At 39.9% G+C, this 18,757-nt stretch overlaps 1 protein-coding gene across 16 annotated transcripts in view; it reads left to right on the plus strand.

Annotated features, from left to right (window-relative positions):
* The window catches only part of ADAMTS6 (ADAM metallopeptidase with thrombospondin type 1 motif 6), a 123,650-nt gene that overhangs the window by 42,453 nt on the left and 62,440 nt on the right, over positions 1–18,757 (plus strand). For 15 of the 16 annotated variants that reach the window (XR_014161239.1, XM_081880711.1, XM_081880700.1 and 12 more), the window contains 3 exons: positions 4,417–4,460; positions 10,029–10,134; positions 16,147–16,293. Coding sequence is in view for 15 of the 16 variants with exons in the window: in XM_081880711.1 (XP_081736837.1) it covers positions 4,417–4,460; positions 10,029–10,134; positions 16,147–16,293 (297 nt within the window). In the remaining variant the exon portion in view is untranslated. The remainder of the gene's footprint in view (positions 1–4,416; positions 4,461–10,028; positions 10,135–16,146; positions 16,294–18,757) is intronic. The other variant, XM_081880714.1, reaches the window with a different exon arrangement.

Genomic DNA, 18,757 nt, shown 5'->3' on the forward strand with positions numbered 1-18,757 from the left:
AGTCTCAAAGCGGCTAACATTCTCCTTTCCCTTCCTCCCCCACAACAAACACTCTGTGAGGTGAGTGGGGCTGAGAGACTTCAAAGAAGTGTGACTAGCCCAAGGTCACCCAGCAGCTGCATGTGGAGGAGCGGAGACAGGAACCCGGTTCCCCAAATTACATGACTACCGCTCTTAACCACTACACCACACTGTAGGTAGATTGATAGATTTACCCTCCATGAATTTGTCTAATTTGCTGTGGATTTTGCTCCCGTGAGGAGTAGTAATGGCCAGCAACTTGGATAGTTTTAAAAAACAATCCAGTTTAATGACAATCTCTACATCTTGTGAGATCACATTTGATTAGTTCTCCGGCCAAACAGCAGCAGCTCTTGCTGCGATGGAGGGGGCTATTTGCATAGCCAGCATCTCAATCTGCAGAGTTCTACCCAACTTCAGGAAAACCAAATGTGACAAAGAGATAGATGTTCTATTATATTTATTCATATTTATTTATTTATTATTATTACATTCATATCTTGTCTTTAATGGTGGAACTCAAGATGAAACAAATAGTTTCCAGGTGGTTACTCATGCAGGCATTGACTGAATGCCAATCTGTTTAGCTTCAGCAAGGTGGTGACATCATGTGCCTTCAGACCATACCCTGGGTCTTATACTATGTGGGAGTAATATGACTAGTATATACAACAACAGAGTAGTAGACTTTCTGTTAAAAAAATTGTCATACATGCTTTCAGTGGATTACTGCACTGACAACGAAGTATTTTTTCTTTTTGTATAATCCACGCTAATTTATTCCACCAAGTAAAATGGTGAAAGGAAATATTGTAGAGGTAGAAGTTTGTTTTGTTTATGGCAACTTGTAAAAGACATGTCAAACAAATAACAGGAAAGCTATTCCTATTGAGAAACGTGACATGTGCACTATCCTTTTTCTTCCTTTTTTGGTGTTCAAGGATGAAACTAAATGAATTGTTTACTTTTAGTTTAAGGCAAAATGCTTCTTTGGTATACCAGATTCTGTAAAACTAAGCAGATGTTGTGGCACAAGAAATCAAGAGTTTCAAGTCTTGTATAAAGTTTTGTTGTTCTTAAACATGCATGTTAAATCCTATACCCAGACTTTGAAAAAAATGATGAGCTTGTAGTATTTAATCCCCCAGAACATCAGCTTTATACAGCAACTTTAAAACTATCAATGGATTATTGGCATTTCTACTTAATGCCTTAAATACTGGAGGTGTTTAGCCTTATCCAAACATCCTTCCTAATAGGTTCAATCCACGACATTTGATATTTGAGGCAAAAGGGGCACCCGCTGCTGAAGCTACTGCTGCAGCCCACTGACACTGTCCCCTGCTGCTCCCTGCCAGAGCAGCTCCTCCCTCCGAAGCCGCCTGCTGAAGCTACCCACCAACACCAGGAGGCTGGAGAGGAGCAGGCAGCAGTGGTGGAAGAATAGGTCCACTCTTTAGGGCCACACCTGCCATTTCCCCGACTATCCCTCAGCCTGCAGCCTGAGGCTACTCCCTCACAGTGCCTCAAGGGTGGGCCAGTCCTGCCTTTGAGAGCTGGTAGAAACATGGATTTCCATTGTAAGCAGGCTTTCCCATCCAGCAGCACTGGGGCGTTCTTCATTAGTCAGACTGTATTTTGGGAATTCATTGATTCCCGGAATGGAAGTCTGTGGGTGGAAATGTTCCTTTGAACTAGTCACTGCCATATTGCTATCAAATTAAAAGCAAGTTTGGAAATTGCAATAAGAGAAGAGGTGCCTTGAACTTTTTGTTCTTTCACATTTCAGTCTCATTTGAAAGATTTTTCGCATGTTCTCTGGAAAGAGCTGAAAGTTCCTGAAGGGGTGCTATTTAATCAAAAAACAAAAACAACTTGGAGTACTATAGCATAAATTGATTAATGATTGATACGGTTTCTTTGAAAAAAGTTGATTTGGTTCACCTCAAAAGAGCTGCAATCCAGTTTATGCCATTGAAGAGTTTTACAAGCAATTTGTTAAACAAGATTCATTTTAACCCATCAGATAATGGTTAACCTGTCAGATAATATGCAGTATATGCTTCATTTTAAGTATTTTTTTCTCAATAACAAATTATTACCTACTATTTTTTTATATAATCTCCAGAAATGCATTGAGAGCATGACTGTGAGAGACATGGGTCTGATATTGAAAGGGTGGGTAGCAGTTTTATTATCCAACTAGCCAATATATGGCAGAACTCTGATAAATCAAGAGACACTTGCTTTGATCACTTGTTTTCTCTTTATCCTGAAATCTGATCTGCTTTCCCTGATTCCTCCTTAGTTTGTGCCCTCAGAATCTGTGCTGCAGTGTAATCAGAATCTGTGCTGCAGTCTTGTTATCTAATATTTAATATTTGTATTTAATATTTAAAATATTTATAAACTGTTTTTCTTGCCTTGTCCAAAGTGGCTTAGTTGTACTGAGGTGGGTCTTTAGCTAAGGACATGTGTCAATTTGTGTGAGAACATGATCATCTGACTGTGATGATCAAATGGTCAAAGGACTTTGGTTATTCCATCCAGATGGATGATTGGGAAAAATTATGGCAAAAAACTTAAAATTCACAGCTTGCTTCACAATAATGGAAAATTTTATGAAAATGCTATATCGATTGTACATGACCCCCAGCAATTGCCCAAAATATATAAAACAAACTCAAATGCATCCTGGAGATGTAAGCAAATGGAAGGAACAATGTACCATATGTGGTGGGACATTGTCTATGAGGAATTAAAAAAAATGTTTAGACAAATATTTGTGAAGAAGCCAGAAGCTTTTCTTCTAGGATAAGGAAGAAGTAAAAAGCCATAAAAAGGTGAAGGGAAGTCACTTGTGAAGAAGTATTGATTTATTTTGGTTTATATTCATGTATAGGTTAACATATTTTGAAGACAACTGGAAAATGTATATAATTAATCAATGTAAAACTCAATAAAGAATACTAAAAATAAAATAAAATTGTGTGAGAACATGAATGTTTCTGAACGTTCATACTAGAGCTGGGCGATATATCGTCCAAAACTGGTTTGAAGTCCATATTGTGATAGCGGTTTCATAGTTTTTGACCTGGAAGCAATATACTGTGAATCATGGTGTGTATGTGTGTGTGCGCATGCGCGCTATGCAAAAATAATGATGCAGGAAAAACCGTGAAGCCAGCCAATGCCTCTACGTAGCTCCATCCTTATTTCAGACTTCATTATATGTCAGTATATCACAATGTTTAGCTGGTGATATATCATGATGTTGAAAAACAGGTATCACCTAGCCCTAGTTCATACCCATTCCAGGGTATGAGAGGTCATGGTAATAACTTCCCATGTTTTTCGGTTTCTAAAATGTATTCCTAGAAACATTAAGAGATGCATCTCCTTTCCTGTTTTTTAAAAGCTTTCTTCAGATAGAGGACATATGTATCTGTGTCTGTGCATAGGAAGCTGCTTTATACTGAGTCAGATCATTGGTCCATCTAGCTCAGTACTGTCTACTGAATGCAGAGTTTCAGGTGTGGATTTTCTGTTGGAGATTGAACCTGGGACATTTGTGTGCTAAGCGTGTGCTCCATCACTGAGCTCTGGTTCCTTCCCGATGTTAGTCTTAATTATGCTTCTCCAAGTGTAAACAGTCACCTTTAGGAGATTCCATGCTGACAATAGTAAAAAACCCATAGAAGCTGATGTTCAAAATGAATGATTGAAATGAATGGTAGGAATTTTCATTGTGATTTTTGAATCATTGTTTGAATCTCCAGAATAGGATGGTAACATAACATTTGTGTCTTTCCTTTTTTCTTTTCCCCTTTCCCTTAAAGAAAGAGTTTAGGGAAGAGGGTTTAAAAAAAAAGGAGATCGTTTAGTAATGTATCGTTTATTTTACGTATCATTTAGTTCGCTAACATTTTGGTTTCAGGAAACATCAAGAAAGCAGGGAAGAGACAAAACATTAGGATCAAAACATTACTGTTCAGTATCCTAAAATATGCAGTGTCCTTAGGAAGAAAATATTTCAATAGGATTAGAAAAATGCTTTGTTAGTTTCTTGTTGAAATAGTGATGCTCTGCAGATGTACTGCTGCAACTTCATAACAGAGTGGCAGTCTGTTTTATAAGGCCAGAGATTACAAAGGTCCACTTTAACCTTTTTTTCCTTCCTGGCAGGTGTCCCACTGGCCTGAGGCCAGAGGCTGTGCGCATACTGCAGCCTGTGGTTTACACCAGAACGCAGAGCCGACACTCCAGCTGGCTGCTCATAATTACAGTGATTGCAGTCTGACAACTGGAGTTACACTACAGAAATGTGATAAATATAAAAAATGTATTAACCAGGTTGAACGTTTTATAAATATATCTACTCTCCCCTCTTTACAGATATGATATCTGCACATATAAAAACAAGCCTTGTGGAACACTGGGTAAGGTTGCAAAAATGTAACCTAAATGGGTATTTATTTTCTTCAATGTTTTGGTTTTTGTTACCTATTCATTTGACATCATTTCTTGAGATGATTTCCTCACATTTCATGTTTATGTAGAAAATGATTCTGAAAATATATTTTGCTTGCAAGAAGCAGTAATGTTTTTTTTTTAAAAAGAATAGTTATTTTGGATAGCTGTGCCACTTTAAAAACCTAGAAGGTAATCAAAGCAACAATTAAAAGGGGGGGCAAGGGAAGCTCACATTGCTTTCTTCCTCATAAAGATTGCTCTGATAGATTTCACAAATACAAAGAGAAGAAAAGAAACACACAGAAAAAGCAGAAATGTTAATGGTAAAAATGTGCTTAAGAAAGCATGCAGTTAACTGATTATCCTGTCTGGTGCAAAAGCCTGAATTTACCACATATCCGTCTCTGAATTTTTTGCCATAATGGTGGTTGTGTTGTGAATTTGATGCTGTTTTCTGTGTTTTCTAAACTGTTACAGTGCTCTTAATCCATGAAGTATATTGGAAAAGGAAAAAATCTGCCATTTCTGTAAAATTTTGCTCAGCATTTAATGTAGGATTTTGAGCAGGCAACTATTTTTTAATGATCGTGCAAGAATTTTGCCATCCCTCCTCTAGGAAACATGAAGACTCTGTTAACTTGCTTTGTCCACTTAATCCAGAGGTACTTATATAGCACCTGAACAATTGTGTGCTTGAGGTATCAAAGCCCTTGTCTAAATATCAATGTTTTTACAGTAAGCATTTATCCTCTACAGAAAACATTTAGCGTTTTCAATTTCTGTCATTTCTAGTTTTAAAATCCACAACATGGCAGATTGAGCAATCCCATAGCTGCAACTTTGCTGGCATCCACTGACATTTCAGTAGATTTCCATGAGTGTACATTTTGTATCACTGGCAACAGAATGACATATGGAATGGGTGGATCACAGTGCCACATGGTTATTGCATCTGGAGCTTAGACTTGCACCCCTAGTCACTCCCTGAAATTACATTTCTGTTGATCAGACATTCTTGTTTCAGCACAAAGTGAAAATGGGTATCTAAGGAAGAGATAAGAGAATCTGCTGCTGGGTAGATATTTTGTTTTTTTTAATCCCCATGTCCTTGCACAGGGAGGCATGAAAGGAGCTATGTGTATTCAGTTGCCTTCATGGAGTGTGTCTACAGCTGTTTTGTAGCTTCAGGAAATACTTTTTTCTGCTTCACATCTGTCTAGCACCTGGTGCAGATACTTAAACCAGGTGCTGTGCTCTGATTTTGAACTCTGTTGTCTTCTCAGACCTAAAAGCTTTGTCCAGAATTTCAAATTAATAGCTTGGTCCTGTAGCCTGCCTTAAGACATTCTTAAGTGTGTTTTAAGAATAAATCCCTCCTGGTGCATAGGTAAATTGAATCCCCTAAGGGTCTGTCTATGTATAGTGAGCTGCAGAAGCTCCCTGTTGCCACTGCATCCTTAACCTTTCAAGCACCAACAGGTTCTGAGTAACCGTCAGTTTTACATACCCAACTTTTTTAGCCCAGGTCAATTGGAGCATGTAGGAGCCATGATACAGGCAAGGGGAACCACATGGTGAGGACTCCCATGATTATGATGCAGGTACCAGGGAGACATGGGAGGTGCTGTGGGTTAAATCACAGAGCCTAGGACTTGCCGATCAGAAGGTCAGCGGTTCGAATCCCCGTGGTGGGATGAGCTCCCGTTGCTCGGTCCCTGCTCTTGCCAACCTAGCAATTCGAAAGCACGTCAAAGTGCAAGTAGATAAATAGATACCGCTCTGGCGGGGAGGTAAACGGCGTTTCCGTGCGCTGCTCTGGTTCGCCAGAAGCGGCTTAGTCATGCTGGCCACATGACCTGGAAGTTGTACGCTGGCTCCCTCGGCTAATAAAGCGAGATGAGTGCCGCAACCCCAGAGTTGGTCACGACTGGACCTAATGGTCAGGGGTCCCTTTATCTTTACCAGGGAGACGGAGGAGTAAGCATTAGGACCTTTTGCAAGGTTCATTCTCAGTAGGAGTGCAGGTCATCTTCTGTGTCACACTGTGTTCGGTCAGATGCAATGTTAAATGGGTGTTACATTGTTCATCTCAATAGCTTGATGTTGGAAAGGTGGGGGTTTGCCCATGACTTGATGCTGTTCAGCCTGATGCCAGAGAACAGACTGCTTCCTTCTAGAACGGAATCACAGCCATGGCAAGCATAGATTTTGCCTGGCTCCGGTGGCCTTTTCAGCTCCGGCTGCTACTGCATCCATAGGACAGAGATTACCTGACCACAGTACTCCATACTCTTTCAACTTCCAAATTTGATTACTGCAATGTGCCTTACAATGGGGTTGACCTTGTAGATGACTTGGAAACTTCAATTCACTGGGGCTCTTTTTAGAGCCCATATAACCCTTGTTTTAAAACAGATGCACTGGTTGCCAGTTCATTTCCAGACCCACTTTAAAGTGCTCATCTTGGTGTTCAAAACCGTAAATGATTCAGGCTCCAAATATCTGAAAGATCACCTCCTTCCCTACCGACTCTCTCAGGTGCTAGAATCAGCAGAAGGGACTCTATTGGTACTTCCTTTACCCTCAGAGGCTCACAAAGTGGTGATGTTGGCCTGGGAGAGGACATTCTCTGAAACAGTCCCTAAGTTGTGGAACTCCTTCCCTCCGTTCCTTCATTATAGTTTTTTGCACAAGACAGGATAAGGTAATTCGAAGCTTTTGCTTCTACTTTTAAACTAACTAGATTCCCCTGTTAGATCCAGATTTGGGGGACAGTTTGATCCTGGCTTGCTTGAGGCAGCTTGATCCAGGGAAGTTCTTGGAAAAGGACATATTTGGAGAGAATGCACAAGGACATGTAATGCTAAGGGGGAGGAGGAGCATAAAATATTGAGAAAAAAGTGTTGATGGAAGTTGGAGGGAGAGGGATAGCTGAGGAAAAAACACTGAAGGGAGACCTCAGAAAAGAAAAAGGAGAGAAGTAAGTTAATAGCTGTAAGATTTCAGAAGGGTGGAAAATGGACACAAAGCAACAGACTGAAGGACATATTCCTCTAGTAATAATTAACTAACCATGTGCCACATAAATAATAGTAATTTGGGGTGGGTCATATGTGGGTTTTGTTTTGTTTCGCAATTATTAATTAATTTGTTGACAGTTTTTAATTTGTAAAATAAGTATCAGCCATATTCATTAGAAGTATTTTCCAATGTTCATCCATTGGATGTTCATCCATCCATAACTGAGTGCATTACTTTCAATCATTCTAAAAATGTTAAAGATACTACTCTGGAATTCAGAGTTAAAAAGTCAAACAATTCTATTTGGTTACAATGAAAGTACAATTTAGGTGTATTCTAACTTTGTCTTTTAATAGACTGGAAAGAACGTGATTGTAACCTTCACCTAGCAGAAATTACAGTTGGTCAAGTAATTTCCACCTTCTTTACCGGAGCTTGTTTTGTTTGTTTTCATTCTGTTCCAGTCTGTTGTAAGAGATCAGTGTCAGTAGCAGTTATGTAGATTAAAAACTTATTCAAAGATAAAATATCAAGACTGTCTTCCTCATTTCTTACCCATATCCCCCTTGACTTCAACTACTGAGTGCCAATTTAAATGATATGAACATATAATGTTCCTTAAATACTCCAAACTTAGATCTCGGTGAATTTGAAAACTCTCTCTGTGTGTGGAATCTGTAAGTGGAACAGCCACAGATAATACTGCTGTATATGCTGCTGCTCTATGGACCTCAGACATAGGTTAGGCATACTGAATTTATGAATTGCTTCCCTCAACAAAAAGGCCCAAAGCAATTTACAATAATAATAAAATACAGTAATAAAAATGCACAAACACATTAAAAACACATTCAGAGTAAAAACATACAATCATTGGTGCTGTCCAAATGCCCGGGAAAACAAAAGCATATATGCCTGGAGTTGAAATGATGACAAAGTTGGCGCCAGTCAGGCCTCCCTGGAGAGAACATTCCAGAGATGAGGAGCTACATAGCCATTCTAATCAGTAGAGTTCTCAGTTGAATTAAGGGATCACAGAAGGCTAGTGGGGAACAGAGTTTCTATGGGGTAAGACTCATTTCTACACCATGCAGGGCTTTATGGATTGAAATGATTGAACAGAAAAGAGTTCAAAGCTGGTGTAAACCCTGGAGTGCTGGTGTTAATCTGTTTCCTTGTAACACATCCCTATCAAGTTAATGTTAATCATAATTTAGGTTACTTTGCTCATAGAATACATTCCCTTCAGTGCTAAAAGTATCCCTTTTAGGTTCTTGTTTTGTAGCAGTATTTTTTCAGGGCACATACCGCATTTTTCGCCCCATAGGGTGCACCGCCCCATAGGACGCACCTAGGTTTTTTGGGGGGGCGGGGGGAATAAATATATATTTTTTTATTCCCCCCCCCCAGGCGCGGGGCTGGCGTGGGGGAAGCCCGAGCTTCCCCCGACTCCAGCCCCCAGAACAGCCTGCTATCTGCAAGCTTAGGGAGCCCAGCGCAACGAAGCCCGGGGCTGCAGGCAGCTCCACGTAGCCGTCGGGAGCCCAGCGTGACTTCACGCTGGGCTCCCAAGGGCTGCGCAGAGCTTCCTGAAGCCTGGAGAGCAAGAAGGGTCGGTGTGCACCGACCCCTCTCACTCTCCAGGCTTCAGCGAAAGCCTGCATTCGCCCCATAGGACGCACGCACATTTCCTCTTCATTTTTGGAAGGGGAAAAGTGTGCCCTATAGGGCGAAAAATACGGTAATCCCCTAGGAGAGTATGTTAATGTTTTTTCCAGATAATAGTTCTCAGGGAGGAATACCTTTAAGGCTGCAGCAGGTCAATTCCTCCGTAGTGTTAACAAATTAATCCTGCACTAGTGCACATCCCAAGTAGTATTGAAGAACATTTATAATATTTGTACATACTGTGTTCCATTTTAAAAGGTTTTAGAAGCAGATGTATGTGGTGAGAACTTAATTTCAGAAAACTGATAAGCAGAAGTTTTTATAGTTTAGTAAATACAGCTAACATTTCTTTCTCTGCAGTTGGTGCATTGAGTTTTTTGTTTTCATAAAAAATCCTAAAAATATACCACTCGGGGGTTTTGTAGCTAAAAATGTTTCTCGTATGTTTTATGAACCCACTAAACTTAAACAGATCTCTTTAGAAAAATAATGTGGACACATTTTGCTTTCTGCAACCTCAAGAATGTTAAAATAGAAATGCTTGCTTGAATTCCCTCTCCTGGCTCATATTACTAGGTGGTCCCAAGTTACCAGAAGTAAAATTTATAAATCTAACCCCTAGTCTAGACATTTTCCAGCAGTGACTGCAGTTCAAAAAATATTAATGTCTAGCCGGCAAAGTGAAATTCCCCCCAGTGATTTTGCAATGACTAGAAAGTTAACCTTTTGCCAACTGCTGCTTCGATGCATGGAGGTTATTAAAAAGAATCCAGGCATTTATAACTAGGGCTTTTAAGATTGAAACACCTTGGCATGACCCTTTGTGTCTCCTTTTGTTTGTTCAGGCTTGGCCTCTGTTGCTGGAATGTGTGAGCCTGAAAGGAGCTGTAGCATTAATGAAGATATTGGCTTAGGTTCTGCTTTTACCATTGCACATGAAATTGGTCACAAGTGAGTACATTTTAAAATCTTTATAAATCTTAATTTAATGACCTTTATCTGTGACTTTATTCTCTCATCTGTTCTGCTTGCTACGTACATAAAATTATCCTAATGATTCACTTTATTTTACTTTTTATCTTTCACTAACAATATGACCTTAAAAGATTTATTGCTTCAGCACGTAAATACTTGAGATATGCCAGTTGGCTATTGCAATGCTGTCTATGAGGACTGCTCTGGAATATGGTGTGGAGGGTGCAACTGGTGCAGAATGTGGCAACCAGAATGATGTCTGGTATGGTTCAAAGGACTTTTGAGTAGATATGGGTGGGATTACACTATGTAGGCTATATCTGGCCAGTTCATACTCAAGAGTAGGCACACTGAAGTCAATGGAAGTTTTAAATATCCTCCCCATGTACTCAGAGGAGGAAGCATGCAAATCTGAGGCTCTTGCCTTCTGATTCTCATTTATTATTATATGTATGAATTCAACCTCCATATTTTATTTGTTGGAAGCTTATTCTTGGAGTAAGTCCTAGTAAACAACGGTCATTTTATCTACCTATCTAGTATTAGCTAGTATCTGGCTCATTTGGGCTGCTTCCACATGAGTAGCTCTTAGTGCTGCCGAATCATTGCTCTTCTGCTATAAGCCAAAAGCAGAATTGGAATCAACTTTCCACACTATTGGTAGTATACTGCTTCTGCTATGTTAAGGTTACCAGATTTTTTTCAATGAATCCGGGGACACTTTTCAACTTCCTACTAAATAGATGGATTTTGTCAGGGGACTGATTTGTAAATCTGGGGACTGCCCCCGGAAAATGAGGATGTCTGGTAACCTTATGCTGTGTTCCATCCACATCAGTGGGTGTGTCATAGGTGCTCTGGGTGGGGCCATTTGAAGCTCAGCACTCATGCATTATTTAACCTTGTTGGTAGGCTGTTTAATTATTTTGTTTTTGAAATAAATCTTTTAATTGGCTTTTCCAACTTTTAATTGGCTTTTCCAACTGTACTTTTTAAAATGAAAGAGGTACAACAGTATCTATGCTACAGAACCGTAATGCTATAATGCTCATCTCTTTTTTTAAAAAATAATAATTATGATGGTCTAAGTGCTCTTAAACAGTTATATGCAGAGGCACATAATTGTGGCAGTAACCTGGTCTTGAGGAGTTTGTGCCTTTGTGTGTTAGTAACAAGACCTTGAACATAGCCCGGTAGCTAATCAGCAGCCTATTCAGTTCCCTCAGCGCAGATGTAATATGTACATGTCCAGATGCTCCATTCAGCAAGCTGACTGCAGCATACTGCACCAGCTACAACTTCCAAACATGCCTGAAGGGAAGTCCCACATAGAACACATTTCAGTAGCCTAGTTGTGAGGTTGCTAATGCATGAATCATAGTGTCTAAGACATCATTGTCCGGGCAGGGTTGTAGTTGATATACCAACCTACTTTGTTAATAGGTGCTGTTTGCCAAGGAAGTTACCTAGGTTCCAGTAACAAAGAATGGTCCAAACTGTGTACTTATTCCTTTAGAGGGAGTGGAACCTTGTCCAGAATTGGTAAATTCACCAATTTCCAGACTGTAAACTACTCGTCCACAGAGTCTTATCAGCATTCAGCGTCATTTTGTGATTCAACCCACCACTGCATCCAGGCGGCAGTTCAGAACAGATACAGTCTCTTCTGATGCACATGTAACAGAGAAATTGAACTGAATGTCAGTATGTTGACGACCCCATTCCCCAAATCTAATGAATGCTTCCCATGATTTCAAATACAACATTGAGGAGAAAATTGTGTCCTCCAGCACCCCACAGCAGAACTGCTAGGGGGCAGACACATAACATCCCAACACTATATTTGAACCCAGCCATGTAAGTAGGAATGGAATCACAGTAACACAGTGCAACCAATTTGCAACTCACGCAAAGAGCCCAGGAAAATACCAGGAAAGCCAACAGTATTGAAAGTCACTGAGAAATCAAGAAAGAGGAATAGAGTTGCACTCCATCTGTCCCGTGCCCAAAGGAAGGTGCCCATCAGGGTGATCAAAGCTAATTCTGTTCAAAACTCAGACCTGAACCTAGACTGGAAAGGGTCAAGAGCAGCAGTTTCCTCCAACAGTGCTTGCAGCGTGCCGTCACTCTCCCGAGCACCTTACCTCAAAATAAGAGTAATTTGTGATCAGGTAATAGTTGTTGAGTACCTCATGGTCCAAGGAAGTGTGTGGTTTCTTTAAGGAGTGGATACACTACTGCCTCTTCCAAGGCATTAGGTACCATTCCCTCATGCAAAATGGGTCAACTGCTTCCTGGAACGACCCCAGACCCCGATAACTTGAATAAGCTATTGTGAGCAGGAGTAGAGAGAGCATATTGTGGGCTGAACCACCACAGGCACCTTGTGTACATCCTCAGACCTCAACTGCAACTGATTTCCACAAGATCAGGGAAGATGCTTTGTCAGGTACTTCACCTTTCTTTGGAATAATGGCAGCATTCACCTCAGCACTGAGGCAAGTAATTTTATCCTCAAAGTGCCTGGCAAACTTATCATAGCAGGCCTCTATAGTTCCAAAACTCAATTCCATGGAACAGATGTCAGCTCTCACAACATGGAACAGCTCTGTTAACCAGCTACTCCAAGATGCACCACCTTCACTGGCACATAGTAGTCATGACTATGCACTTTAGGAAATATCTTGTCAGTTTCACATTGAGTCTAACACCACTTCCATTTTAGCTCCCAAAAACAGGCATTTCCCATCATTGCTCATGCACTCTAGAATGCCTGTTCCTCTAGCCCTTGTCCAGCTCATTTGATTGCTCAGAGCTCCCTGGAAAACTCAGGAGCAATCTTGTCAACAGTCCTATGCATCTTGCCATTCCATAGCACAACAAAGGCCTTTGACAGGTATTGCCAGCTCTGGCTCCTGGAAATTTTCCCAAAGCATTGAGGAATCCTTCGAGCTCCTTTAAGTCTCTGAGGATGGACCATTCTGAAGTATCCTCCAACCTTGTAGGGAGAAACTGGCACTGTAAGACCAAACTTAGCAGATGATCTGACCACAACAATAGGGTTTCTTCAGCACCCTCCACCCAATATGCAGACCAGCCCTTTCACTCTGAACTGAAGACCAAATCAAGAGTATGCCCTGCTCTATGTTTGGGGCCAGTTACGACTTGAGTTAGCCCAGTTATTATCATGGAGGTCATAAATGCCCAAGCTGGCCCAGTCAAGTTAGCCTCAGCATGCTATATTGAAGTTCCTCAGAACCAGTGTCCTCTGATTCTCAAACACTGCACTCAATACCACCTCCACCAGCTTGGATAGATATGCTTTGGGGCAGCAGCCCCAATCTGTCCCACTGGCCCAGTGTAAGGTATAGCCCACCCAACAATGGTGAAGTTTCCTAGTGAGTGAGATGGAAATTATATTTCCAGTGACAATGGGTTGTCTGGGGGCTGGCTGGCTGGCTTATTTATTTACCTACCTCCTTAAGTTTTTCTAAGTTTGTAAACCTTGTAATTCCCTCAAGCATGCTGATGCCTCCCCTTTGTTTCTCAGTAGCACCATTTTGACTTCATATCTGTTGTTGTTTTATTAGCATGTATTTCATATAGTAGTTTGTGTTGCCAACTATTTCTCTCATAATGAGTAACATTACTTTTTCTGCTGCAGACAAACAGAAGGTTGGCATCTGCACATTCTGTTGGATGGTTGTGTTTTCCCCTTTTTGTTGCTTCTCAACTTTCTCTACTTCTTTATTGAATAAGTTAAGAATTCTGATAGTGTTTATGGACAGTAGGTGTGTACTGCTTAAGTAAATATATACATTTTTAAAACCTTCACCTTTAATATAGTTCAGTACTGATGATTTTATTAATGACGGGGTTGGTTCATGCTGGACTGATTTTTTTAAAAAAGTATCTTGGATGGGGAATCTCTGATGAATTAGAGGAATTTAGTAGCTCCCGGCGCTGTGGGTAAAACCTCAGCGCCTAGGACTTGCCGATTGTCAGGCCGGCGGTTCGAATCCCCGCGGCGGGGTGCGCTCCCGTTGCTCGGTCCCAGCGCCTGCCAACCTAGCAGTTCGAAAGCACCCCCGGGGGCAAGTAGATAAATAGGGACCGCTTACTAGCGGGAAGGTAAACGGCGTTTCCGTGTGCTGCGCTGGCTCGCCAGATGCAGCTTGTCACTCTGGCCACGTGACCTGGAAGTGTCTGCGGACAGCGCTGGCCCCCGGCCTCTTAAGTGAGATGGGCGCACAACCCTAGAGTCGGACATGACTGGCTCGTACGGGCAGGGGTACCTTTACCTTTTACACAGGAAGAAATAGATTTTTTGGATCAGTTGGTCACTTTCTGAACATGAGTAAAATCTCTTACTGCAGAATAAATGAGGGAATACTTTCATTAGGACCATTTAACATTCACATTGTAGTTTGATCATCAGTTGCATCCCTGCCAAAAAAGGTATTACCTCAGTTGTTCTGTGATTCTTTTCATTTGAACCAATACAGTTATCAAGACTTTAACATATTTAATGTTTCCCTAAAGAAGATGGTTCTGTCATATACACTTTTACCAAATCCTTCCACATATGTTTCCTCTCAGTCTGCCCTTCCAGTTTTCCTGCCTGACATTTATACTTTAACTTTGCCAGCCACATAAGTGAGCAAGTCATCTAATGAGCATTTTATCCTTGTGATTCTGTGGTTTTGTGTTACTGATTCCCTCCCCTAAAAACAAACAAACAAACAAAAAACCATGAGAAGGAAGAATCTCAAATAAAGCTTGAAGCTCAAGTTTATCTTCATTGAAGATATATATTCTTTAGTATTTTTTCTGAGGGAAAATGTATTCTAAGTGTTAAAACCCAGTTGTTGTGCTGAACTCAGTGACAGTGCAGATGCTAGCAGGGCCAGTAAAGAATATGAAAGACACACGAAGAGCACAGGAAGCTAAGGTGGTCCATAGAAGAAAAACCTTAAACCTATAATTCACCAATACCCTTATTGGGACCAACCAAAATGTCTCAAATAGTGAGCAAGACTTAGAGTTCTTCAAACCTAGATGTGGTCTAGATGTTAACTAAAACAAGAGCTGGGGAAAGGGAGAAAAAGTAGGTGTGATGTTAAAGCCATCAAGTTGTCTGCTGCAGAAATCTTGAGATAGAAATATTTGGCTATTTTCTTGCTGACTTAACAGCCACTTTACCACGGACAGCCAGCATCAGATTTCAGGGAGTCCTTAGCATGGTGCCACAAATAAAGCCCTAACATCCCCCCTGCAATGCAGCCACAACTGTGCAGTATTTTTCTGTTGCTGCCACCACAGCAGTAACACAATTCATTGACTTTCAATATCAAAGCCTAATCCTTATGGTGACATATAAATATTAAAATTATTATTATTCACAATGATCAAATGCCATGTTTAAGAGGTTTAATAGTTAGAATGAGATATAAAGGATTAGAAGTAGAAATTCCTCTATTGCTTAAACTGTTGTGGCCCTGCTGAATGGAACTGAAACCACTGTAGTGGTATGTAAAGTTCACACTGAGAGTTTATATATCTAATATGTCATTCTAAATTACTATCTGAGTTAATAACATGGAAGCTTCTTATTGTTTTTCTTTTATTAATCATGGTGACTACTAGTGACGATTTTATATTGCTTGAATCCTATTTGGTGTACCCACATTTTGAGGCTACTAAATGTGGCAAAATACTTAGAATGAACCAAAGTAAAGTACTTAGAAGTCCTATTATGAAAGAAATATAGCAATAGCAATACTGTGTTATGTTTGTGTAAGGCCTCTAACCTAAACATCTATGCCAGCCATTTTTAGACAACATATATAGCCCATTGTTTAATACCTGTTCACTGAGTATATTAAGTATATATAAGTATATTAAGTATGTGAAAATATTATGTTAAAGTTCTGTTCCATATAAAAATAATGGACTCTTCCCCCTTCCTCTTCCTATTCTTTTGGACAGTTTTGGTATGAACCATGATGGAATTGGAAATTCTTGTGGGACCAAAGGTCATGAAGCCGCAAAACTTATGGCAGCTCACATTACAGCAAACACCAACCCCTTCTCATGGTCAGCCTGCAGCAGGGATTATATCACCAGTTTTTTAGAGTAAGTAGTCTCTGAAGAGAGATAATAAGATTCTTGAAAAACTTCACACTCCACCATACACTGCTGAGGTGAATGTACAACGATAAAGAAAATATTTACCCATGAGACCTAATCCATAAATGTTGGCTAATAGCAGTGAGTTTACTATTTACTGCTGTATATGGGAATCTCTTCCAACAAAGAGATGGTTATCATTGTCATATTTGACAGTGCTGATTAGGGAGAAGAAATGGGAACAAAGGAGAAAGAAGGAGTGCCTTGATACAGTGGTCCAGCTTCACCCAAGTTATTGACTCAGTCAAAGCCAACAGTGCTGCCATCTAACAGCACAATCCCAACCATGTTTTCTTCCAAGTAAGTCTTATTGAATCCAGTGGAACTTACTCCACAAAAAGGTGTTTCAGGGTGAGGCATTGGCTGCTAGGTTCAAAGCACCAGGGATTCCCCATGGGGTTTGTTCCTTGGTCCCCTTAGCTATTCCAACCTGATATGTCAAAAATATAAAAGTACCCACTCTACCCCAGAGCTCCCAGCATAGAGGAGAATTTGCTACTCTGCATTTCCCTGGCCCCTTGTTAGGCTTACTTTCTAAATAATTAGAATACAACACTATTGATACAATCCTAATGACTGTTTGCAAACGTGGTGTAATAATGATGTAGGAGATTGGTGTCTACTCAAATTTTATATTAATTTACAAATAAATACTGGAATTGACTAATTAGTCTCATAGTTGATAAGATCTTTTAGAGGCTTGTTACATCTATCACTATACCAAATAATATAATAATATTGACAGATGTAATATATTCTATGAATAGTCAGATTAAATGTAACTCCTCATAGCTCCTAATTTTATTTTTAATTACAATTTGTATAGTACTTTTAATCTGTGAAATATTTTAACAGTTTTTATTGTGCTAATACTTGTGGTAACCCTATGAAGTTGATCCCTGGCAGAGAGGCAGCAATTTCTCTAAGATGACATAATGAGTTCATGTTAGAGGTGGGGCTTGAGCCCATCTTTTTCAAGCCGCCTCTGTTGCAGAAATTGGAGCACCATGTGTACACCTCAACCTGGAGGCACTGGCAATCACAAATGATGGTTCCAAACCGCTAGCTGGCTTAGCTGCAAATCTAGTAGTGGACCTAAATGTTTCCCAAGTGAATATGGTAGGGACATCTCATAAACGAGCCAGCCTTCAGTTATCTAATCACTGTTTTCATGTATGTGTTCCTCTGTGTTGATCTAGGATGCAGATGTGTTTGATTAATTTGCAAGTATTTTTTGTCTATTTTTGCAAAAAAAATAGTTACTCTAGATCAGGGTTGGCTTAACCTGTGGCCCACCAGATGTTTGAAGACTGAAAGGCCCATCTTCCCTGGCCATAGGCCATGCTGATGGGTGTTGGATTCTGACAACATCTGGAGAGACATAGGTTGGCCACCCCTAGTCTGTATTTACTACTTCCATAACTCCCACTAAAATTATAACCTAGGAAAACACTGGCACCAATGTTAGATTGTCTGAATGGCTAATTTTGTTGAGTAGTTTCCATTTATGACTGATTTATTTTGCATATGATATATAGTTTGGAAACTACAGTATGCATATTTGCAGTCATAATGTTGTAAAAATGATTATTTGGGGTTTGGTAGCTATTCAGAGCATCCCATAGTTTTGAGCTTTGGCCACTAGATTTTCAAGTACAGGTGCCTGGATAAGGTGTTTCTTTTTGAAATGATGCCTCTTTGGTTTGTGTCTTGATTGAAATGACTAGTTATCTGAGGCAGTAATTGTTAGGTATAAAGACTATTAGATTCTGTTTATATGTATGTTACTCTTTTGGTGTTGACGGCTGACCTTTTTGGCTTAAAATGCTCTGTAAAATTGAAGTCAGTAAAACAACTCCATATTGTCAGAACTAATCATAAACCATAGTTTAGCATTATGTGAACAAGCCAGAATGAGCATTGGTCATGTAGACACCTCCCCTCTAATAATACATGTGTAAATGCAAGCTTAAAAAGAATCTGTTCTGTTTTGTGCATACTGTTGACTGTACAGAAACTAGTAAATATAATTATAGCTCAGCCTTTGCATGTCTATTCAAAAGTAAGTCCTAATGTGTTCAGTGGAGCTTTCTCCCCTTCTCAGCATGTTTATATTTATAACCTTATTAAGTGCAAAGTATAATTTCAAAGGAAGTCTTATTTTTCTTTTAAATGCATTCAAGCAGATCTGTGACTATTAATTCATTCTAAGTTTAGTTATCTTGTGAGCGTTCAGGCTATCTATTTCCCCTCTAATTAGCACTATATATTATGAAGAGCTAATTTTGAATGCTCTAAATACATCCTAAATCCCATTTATGGAAAAAGCCTAGGATTTAAGCCAACCTAGCCTCAAGTTCTGAACAAAAGCCCAAGTACTTCATAATGTTAAGAATGAACTTTGGAATGC

Source organism: Podarcis erhardii, assembly GCF_964252035.2.
Source record: "Podarcis erhardii genome assembly, chromosome: 11".
Taxonomy (NCBI): Eukaryota; Metazoa; Chordata; class Lepidosauria; order Squamata; family Lacertidae; genus Podarcis; species Podarcis erhardii.